The 8,746-nt window shown below is 53.9% G+C and overlaps 1 protein-coding gene across 1 annotated transcript; it reads left to right on the forward strand.

Annotated features, from left to right (window-relative positions):
• The first annotated feature begins 5,114 nt into the window (after positions 1 to 5,114).
• LOC139833385 (uncharacterized) lies at positions 5,115 to 8,514 on the forward strand. Its single transcript, XM_071823664.1, has 5 exons — positions 5,115 to 5,933; positions 6,040 to 6,240; positions 6,415 to 6,607; positions 7,399 to 7,852; positions 8,064 to 8,514. The coding sequence occupies exons 1-5, from the start codon at positions 5,115 to 5,117 to the stop codon at positions 8,512 to 8,514; spliced, it is 2,118 nt and encodes a 705-aa protein (XP_071679765.1).
• The last annotated feature ends 232 nt before the right edge of the window (positions 8,515 to 8,746 follow it).

An 8,746-nucleotide genomic window follows, 5' to 3' on the forward strand; every position in this document is an offset into this window, starting at 1 on the left:
CGTTATGCTTCCAATAGATGGTAATAGATATAGGGAGAATTCAACCATCACATAGAAATGGATTAAAAGATCGTTACTTCACCATCACCACCTACTTAAATTTATTACAAGCCAAAGTTGACGAATAGATAGAACGAAGTTCAACTTAAGATAACCCGGACATCATTTCTAAAGGGGCAAAAAGGAACACGCAAGCACATAATGCCCAACCCATGCAAATTCCCAACGGAGATCCTAGTAGAACAACTTCTTTCCTTTTAGCATCGAGACACCAAAAAGGGTGAAGAGCATACTAAGCATCCCAAAGAGATCACTCGTCAGTGTCGTAGGAGTCATCTTCTTCTTATTATTCATCGCTCTCCTCCATGGCCTTTATCTTGGAAGAGGCGTCGTCGAAGTCTGCTTAGTGTAATCTAGAGGTGTTGTACTCCGCGTAGAGTATGGTGAAGTTGGATCGATTTGCGGGAGGAGAAGAAATCAATTCTCCACCGGCACGACGGCGAGCGTCATTGGCGAAGTATTGGTGCTCTGTATTCGTGTCCTCATCTTGCGTAATAAAATGCCTCTCACCTAGATGAGTTGGTCCATGTTTAAATGCTAATAATCCTTGGTATTCAAACATGCATTTGTAAAATACTTGGAAGTGATGCATAGTAAAATAGTAGTCGAAAGGGCAATGTGAACGTCTAGAAGGGCGAGGGGTTGAATAGGCGCTACATAATTTTTAGGTTTCCAATTTTTATGGCGGAAGTAGGAAAGTAAAGGTGACAACTTGAAATAAACGATGACCCTATATGATGCAATGCAAACAATGAAAACAAAGTAAAAGAGTGTGAGGAAGACAAAGTGGTACAACCGGGGATCAAGCAGAGATTAGAAGTGATATATTTCCCGTAGTTACTTTTACAAAAGAAAGTACATCTACATTGAGGAGGTATGGGACCACAGAGGTGCCAACCGCCACAAAGGGGTCACCTTATTTCTCGTGAGCACACCACAAAGGCGTACTGAACTCTCCACTAACAAGTACGATCGAGGCAGCTAACCTTCACACAAGTTTGAGGCACAACTCCACAAAAGACAAAGGCTACCAACGACATCGCGAACCGGTCACAACAAGATATAAGCTCTAGATTCCCTCAACAATAAGGAGCCCCACAAAAGTGATCTAGGGTTTCCAACACAAAGGAAAGATTGGGAAATCAAGAAATTTCTAATCCTCCTCCTTTGACTCCCAAAGTTTGGTGTGATTTGATTGGCTAGGGAGGGAGATCTACACAGTTGAAGCTCAAGAACTATGGAGGAGAGAGTGTGTTCTTCGTGCCAGTCAGGTCGGATGTGAGGAGGAATAAGGCTCCCCCTTTTATAGCATGTAGGCGCGATGTAGCCGTTGCAGTATCGGGAAACCCCGGATGACCATCGCGGTGTTGAAGACTGGGCCGGATGATCCGGAAGCCCCCGGATATTGGGAATTTCCGGGGGTGGATAAAGTTTGCTTCCGCCCTGGCTTCTGGGATCTGGCCAACTTACGGTATGGGGACCGGATGTAAATACCATCCGGGGGTAGATGGAATTTACGTCCGCCCTAGCCTCTGCGAGCTGGCCAACTTACAACATTAGGGTCGGACGTAAAAAGTACCCAGGGCCGAATGGAAATACCATCTGCCCCGAACTTTTTCTGCATACGTGTCAGCTTCGGGTGCGTTCCTAAGGCACTTGGGCGAGGGCGGCCGGATGGTCGGGCCAACAGTAGGCCGAATTATCTGCACCCCTCGGGTGCCTTCCTAAGGCACTTGGGTGAGGGCGGCCGGATTGGTCGGGCCAACAGTAGGCCGGATTATCTGCACCCTTGAAAAGCAGCATTATTCTCCTTTTCTCTTCATCTTTCTTCACATCTCCTTAACATATTATCATCCACCATTACCAGAGATCAAACATCCAATAGATTAACCAGATGATAAACTTTGGAAAAAGGTGGGTCATCAACGACAATGCTAAAATTGAATCCTACACACTTGAGCACACATGGCAAAATACATTCGCGTGAGGTAGAGCTTGCTCTTTAAATCTCTCTATTTTTGTGTTTAATGACAACACATGAATTTGCAATTCATAATAGATATCATGATAAGAACCAAAGCTTGCAAAATCTAGATATATCTCCCCCTCAAAGTGTGCATGTTTAATAATTGCATTTGAATTCAAGTACACGTCAACACAAGGTATATGAGTTTAGTAGTAGATTTCATACCTTTGCCTTGAAAAATCTAGAACTCATCCAAGAAACTCGTTATGCCTCCAATAGATGGTAATAGATATAGGGAGAATTCAACCATCACATAGAAATGGATAAAAATATCCTTAGTTCACCATCACCACCTACTTAAAGTTATTACAAGCCAAAGTTGACGAATAGATAGAACGAAGTTCAACTTAAGATAACCCGAACATCATTTCTAAAGAGGCAAAAGGAACATGCAAGAACATAATGCCCAACCCATGCAAATTCCCAACGAAGATCCTAATAGAACAACTTCTTTACCTTTAGCATCGAGACACCAAGAAGGGTGAAGAGCATACTAAGTGTCCCAAAGAGATCACTTGTCAGTCCCGTAGGAGTCCTCTTCTTCCTATTATTCCTCGCTCTCATCCATGGCCTCTTTGCCCTTGGCCTTCATCTTGGAAGAGACATCGTTGAAGTCCGCTGATGTAATCTATAGGTGTTGTACTCCGCGTAGAGAATGGTGGAGTTGGGTCGACTTGCGGGAGGAGAAGAAATCAACTCTTCACCAGCACGATGGCAAGCATCATTGGCGAAGTCTTGGTGCTCTGTATCCGTGTCCTCATCTTGCGTAATAAAATGCCGCTCACCTAGACGAGTCGGTCCATGCATGTTGAAATGCTAAATGTGTCAATGAGTCAGAGGCACGCGTGTAAGGGAGTAAATATAATGACGATTGTTAGAGTTAACGGGGAGTGTAATTGGAAGTGAAACTGTATCAACTCATGCATGCAAGACGCATGCAAGAATGTGTTGTCTTGTCCCTCCAAGAAACACGTTTCGATCAACGTGGTTGGAAGTACGCCGTCGGTTGTTTCCAAATCTAAGCAGAATCTTGGCTTGGATACGCATCATCAAAGTGTTCGTCGGCTGGTGGATCCATCGATCGGTCGGTCCAAAGAGCGAGCAAGCAAGGTAGTGGCAGTGCGTCGAATGATGGGAGCGACGGCGTGACGCGACGAGGACGCGAGCGCGTGTACGGTAGCCCGCGCTCCACTCGTCTCCGCCACCGGAGCCGCTCGCCCGCTCGTCGTCAGGGCATCTCCAGCGGCGCGACGCATTTCGGACGCCCAAAAGTGGTCGGCAGCGTCCGTTTACGTCGCCCAGCGGACATATTTTGACCGCGCGTCCGTTTGCGTCTGGGTGTGCTCCCACCGGGACGACCCATTTTTGAATTGCAACATAGTTTGATCTTCATACAATTCCTTTGGTTTTCTACCACGAGCGATTGATTCATATGAAAACCAAACATAGAAAGTACATAAAAACTATACAAGACCTAGACTACTTGGTTCCTGACGGGCCGGCACCGTCGTTGCGTCGCTCCGTGGCCTGCTTCTCCGCCGCCTCCCGCGCGGCCGCTATGGCTCGGTGCACCGCCGCGTCCTCTTGCAGTGCCTGCTCCAGCCTCCCGTGGCGGCCTCCTCCTTGAAACACTCGACGAGGGCCCGCTGCTCCGCCGCCTTCTCCTCCGGCGTCGGCGCATCAGGGTCATCGGATGACCATGAAATTTCCGAGTCAGAGTCCTCGGCTGCAGCGACGGCCGCCAGCCTGCGCTGTTCCAGCTCGGCGTCCAACGACGCGTGGCCCGCCAGCTCCTCCTCTGCTTCCTTCTCCGCTTCAGCCAGGGCCGCGGCGTCCTTGACCGGGTGGAGGAGGTCGGTGCTGTCGTCGGAGTCGAACCCGTCGTCGGAGCTCGAGGCCGGGGGAGGTGGAGTGGGAGGTGAAGGTGGAGGTGGAGGCGCGGCATCCTGGCCGCGCCCGGCGCTGCTCATGGTGGATCTACTGAGTGGCGCTACGGCAGCGGCGGCTAGGGTTTAGTGCGGAGGAGATGAGATGCTGGCGCCCCTGTTTATATAGGTCGGAGGCAGGGCGACGGCCGCTCCACGCGGGGCATCGCCATTACTACGCGCGGCACGCGAGGCAGCCGCAGACTGCCGAAGCGACGCCTCGGCGCGATCGGCGGAGAAGACGCATCGACGCTGCGTCTGCTAGCTGCGCACGTCTACTAGCTGCGCACGCTCGCGGAAGCCGAGGCATGCCATTAACGCGGCCCTGCAAAGGCTGCGGCGCGCCGCCCGCAAGTAATGCCGCCGAAGACGAAGCAGTTCTGACGCTGCCAGGCGGGCCCGTGCCAGGACCAAGCGGTCACTTTGCGCGTCCGCGCAGCGTCCGCCGAGACGCAAACCTGGCGCATATTTGGGCCAGGTTTGCGTCTCTGGGGACGGCCCGGTCACTTTGCGTCGCGCCGCTGGAGAGGGTGCACGACACATTTTCGGTCATGGCGGACACAAACGGTCGCTCAACGTCCGTTCGCGTCGCGCCGCTGGAGATGCCCTCACGCCCTCCTATCATCTGTTCGACCTTCGGCGGGCTGGTGTGCGGCTAGCGCGACGAGCGAGCCGGCGCCGGCCGCGGACGCCAACGCGAATGGCTCTGTCCTCCTCTGCTAGCGCGCGCACCGGTCCGAAGAGCGGTGCTTTGGTGCGCGCACTGCGACGCTCGTCGTCACGCGCCCGCCGATCATCGATCGGTCGGGCGCCGCCGGGCGCGTCGATCGGTCGATCCAACGACGACGTGGCCTCGGTGTTAGCGTATGTATTAGCGTGTATAGTAGTTCTATTTACTTTTGTACCCTAATTGTATTGTACTCTAACTCTTGGCCTTTGGCCCATTATATAAACACCTGGAACCCCACGTATTACCGTGAGAGGCTTCCCCCAAACCCTAGCAACCTTTCTACATGGTATCAGATTGATCTCTCCCGATCCAAAACCCTAGCCGCCGCCCTAGTCCATCTAGCCGCCGGCCTCACCTTCCGCTGCACCCCACGATGGCCCTCAACTCCACCTCCGGAGCCATCGTGTCCACCACCGCGGGCGCTCTGTCTCCCGCCGGTGCTGCCCGCTCCGTCTCGCCCGTCGTCCTCTCCTTTGACGCCGGGAACTACACCAAGTGGGCGATCTACCTCCGCGCCTCGCTCGGCCGTGCCGGCCTCATCGGCCACATCGACGGCACCACTCAGGCTGCTCCTACCAACGGCGCATGGATGGCGGAGGACTACACCGTGCTCAACCATCTGCACGCGGCCATCGACGAGGACGTTGCCGACATGGTCCTCGCCAGCAACCAGACCGCCCGCCAGCTCTGGCTGGCCATCTACGAGCTCTTCTCCGCCAACAAGGTCAGCAAGGCGATCTACCTCGACAATGACTTTCGCCAGCTGGTCCAGGGCACGTCCTCCATCACCGAGTACTGCCGCCGCCAGAAGCAACTCTCCGACGCCCTCGCCGACAACGACTCCCCGGTCTCGGCCCGCGCGCTCGTCCTCAACACTCTGCGCGGCCTCGGGCCTCGGTTCTCCTCCGCGGCCACCGTGATCTCAATGACGGACCCGCTGCCCACTTTCATCCGTGTTCGGAGCATGCTCCTCATGGAGGAGATGCAACAGGCCAACGCGGCTGCTAACGCCGCCTCCACTGCCCTCGTCGCCCAGGCCATGCGCCCGGCGCCTCCTACACCACCGTGCGCGGGCACAGCCTGTCAAGGCGGGTCGTCCAACTCTGGCCGGTCTCGCAAAGGCAAGAAGAAGACCGCCACCGCCAGGCCGCCGCGCCCAACCGCGCGCCCACCCTGCGCCTACGGGCCCCTGGTTCTGCATCTCCCCCGGCGCTGGACGGTGGCGCCCTCCTACGGGCGCCGGCATCCTCGGCCCCCGTCCTCAGGCCTACACCACAATCAACGCGCCCATGTTCCAGTCCGCGCCCTCGACCTCGACATCGCCTTCGCCCGCCCGGGACAACGCCGGCCTCATCGCTGCCCTCAACTCGATGTACCAGCAGGGTGGCTGGGTCATGGACTCTGGCGCCACGTCTCACATGACGAACGACGAGGGTAACATCCAGTTCTCCGCCCCTCTATCCTCTCCACACTTCGTCACTGTTGGGAACGGTACCTCTGTACCAATCTCTTCCTATGGCTCCACCTCTTTTCGCTCTCCTTCTGGTCATGTGTTTAAACTCAACCATGTTCTCCTTGTCCCACGTTTAATTCGCAATCTCCTATCTATTCGCAAATTTACTCGTGACAATTCATGTTCTGTTGAGTTTGACTCTCTTGGTTTTTCTGTGAAGGACCTGAAGACTCGTCTTGTGATCCTTCGCTGCAATAGTGAAGGGGATCTCTACACGTTTCCTGGCACCCCTCGTCGAGCACCACCCACCACCGCCATGCTTGTCTCCACCAACGCCGATCTCTGGCACCAAAGACTTGGTCATCCTGGTCACGATGCTATGTCGGCGCTCCAGAGTCTTTCTTTTATCAAGTGTAATAAATTGCGGCGGCCTCATGTCTGTCATGCCTGTCAGCTAGGCAAACATGTGCGCCTTCCGTTTAGTTCGTCTACTTCTGCGTCTAGTACCAAGTTTGAGTTGATACATTGTGATTTGTGGACATCACCAATTATTAGTAATTCTGGTTTTCGATATTACCTTGTTATTGTCGATGATTATTCTCACTTTTACTGGTCATTTCCGCTACGCCAAAAATCTAGCGTCTCCAGCACTCTTGCTAAATTTTTCGCCTATGTACGCACTCAGTTTGGTACCACCATCCGTTCCATGCAAACGGACAACGGCACCGAGTTCCTTAACTCTGTCGTTGATGATCTTCTTGCACAACACGGCACCACTCTCCGTCTGTCGTGTCCTTACACTTCACAACAAAATGGCAAGGCTGAGCGTGCCATTCGTACCATCAACGATACAATGCGCACCATCATGTTTCATGCTCACATGCCTGAGAGTTTTTGGGCTGAAGCTCTTGCTGCCGCGACCTTTCTCCTTAATCGCCGTCCTTGCAAGGCTATTGGGTCAATGATTCCGTACACACAACTCTATGGTCGTTCTCCTAAATATGACTCGTTGCGTGTCTTCGGATGTCTCTGCTATCCCAATGTTGCATCTACGGCTGCACACAAACTTCGCCCCCGATCGGTCCCATGCGTGTTTCTTGGCTATCCGTCTCAACACCGTGGCTACCGCTGCTTTGATCCATCCTCCGGGAAAATAATAATCTCTCGACATGTTGTTTTCGACGAAGGTGTATTTCCGTTTCAGCTTGCAGCGACCACTTCGGGCGTGTCTACTGCCACGCCCACGCCACGGCGGCTGGACTTCCTCTTCACCGACATACGGAAGCCAGCCCCGCCCGTGCCACCCCGCACTCCCTCACGCTCGGCTGCTTCTCCACCCGCGGCAGCGGGATCGCCGGTCGCTGCCTCACGGCAGCAACGGCAGCCACGGCAGCCTGCCCCGACCTCTTCGTCTGCCACGGCAGGACACAGTGCTCCGCGCTGTCTCGCCTCGCTCGCGCGCCGCTGCCGGCCCGAGCCTTCTGCACCAAGCCGACACGCTGCGGTCGTGTGCCTCGTCCTGTTCATCGCCTGGATCTTTCTGCTGTGGACTCCGTGGCCCCTCCCGTGCCCACGACATTCCGACAAGCAATGCAAGATCCCCTCTGGCGTCAAGCCATGGCTGACGAACACCAAGCTCTCCTGGACAACAAAACTTGGTCTCTTGTTCCGCGTCCACCTCAGGCAAATGTGGTCTCCGGGAAGTGGATTTTTCGTCATAAGTTTCACTCCGATGGTACCTTGGCTCGCTATAAGGCTCGTTGGGTTCTGCGTGGGTTCTCCCAACGCCCCGGTTTGGACTACGATGAGACCTTCAGTCCGGTTGTTAAACCAGCCACGATCCATCTGGTCCTTGATTCTTGTTTCCAGTTCATGGCCAATTCGCCAGCTTGATGTGAAGAACGCCTTTCTCAATGGCTATCTGGATGAGGTTGTCTATTGTCAGCAGCCACCTGGCTTTGTTGATCCTGCTCATCCCGATCATGTTTGCCGTCTGCACAAGTCCCTCTATGGTTTGAAGCAAGCTCCTCGTGCCTGGTACCAACGATTTGCTGCTTATCTCTCCACCATTGGCTTTGTTGCTTCCGTGACGGACACATCATTGTTTGTTCTTCGGTCTGCTAGCGACACGACCTATCTCTGCTTGTATGTTGACGACATCATAGTCACTCGCTTCATCATCTGCGTTTCGCAGCATCTTCTAGACAGATTACACGGTGAGTTTGCTATGACTGATCTCGGCGACCTACACTTCTTCCTGGGCATTGCTGTTCGTCGCTCTTCTGCGGGCTGTTTCTGTCTCGGCGCGATGCGCCGTTGATCTCCTTCAACGGGCTGGCATGTCTGATTGTCATCCTGTACCACACCGATCGATACTCGGGCCAAGCTCTACGACATTGGAGGTGAACTCGTCAACGATGCTACGGATTACCGGAGTCTTGCGGGTGCTCTTCGGTACCTTACTCGACGCGTCCAGGACCTTTCATACGCGGTGCGAGATATGTCTTCATATGCATGCTCCCAGACACCACATCTTGCTCTTGTGAAGCGTG

This window comes from Lolium perenne, chromosome 1, assembly GCF_019359855.2.
Source record: "Lolium perenne isolate Kyuss_39 chromosome 1, Kyuss_2.0, whole genome shotgun sequence".
Classification (NCBI taxonomy): Eukaryota; Viridiplantae; Streptophyta; class Magnoliopsida; order Poales; family Poaceae; genus Lolium; species Lolium perenne.

What these genes read in the sequence shown, in the direction of transcription:
- LOC139833385 (XM_071823664.1), top strand. Translation starts at nt 5,115, where the DNA reads ATGGCCCTCAACTCCACCTCCGGAGCCATCGTGTCCACCACCGCGGGC. An exon ending in GAGTCTTTCTTTTATCAAGT is followed by an intron (nt 6,608 to 7,398) that starts GTAATAAATTGC and finishes TTTCCGTTTCAG; the next exon opens with CTTGCAGCGACCACTTCGGG. An exon ending in CTCCTGGACAACAAAACTTG is followed by an intron (nt 7,853 to 8,063) that starts GTCTCTTGTTCC and finishes TCTTGTTTCCAG; the next exon opens with TTCATGGCCAATTCGCCAGC.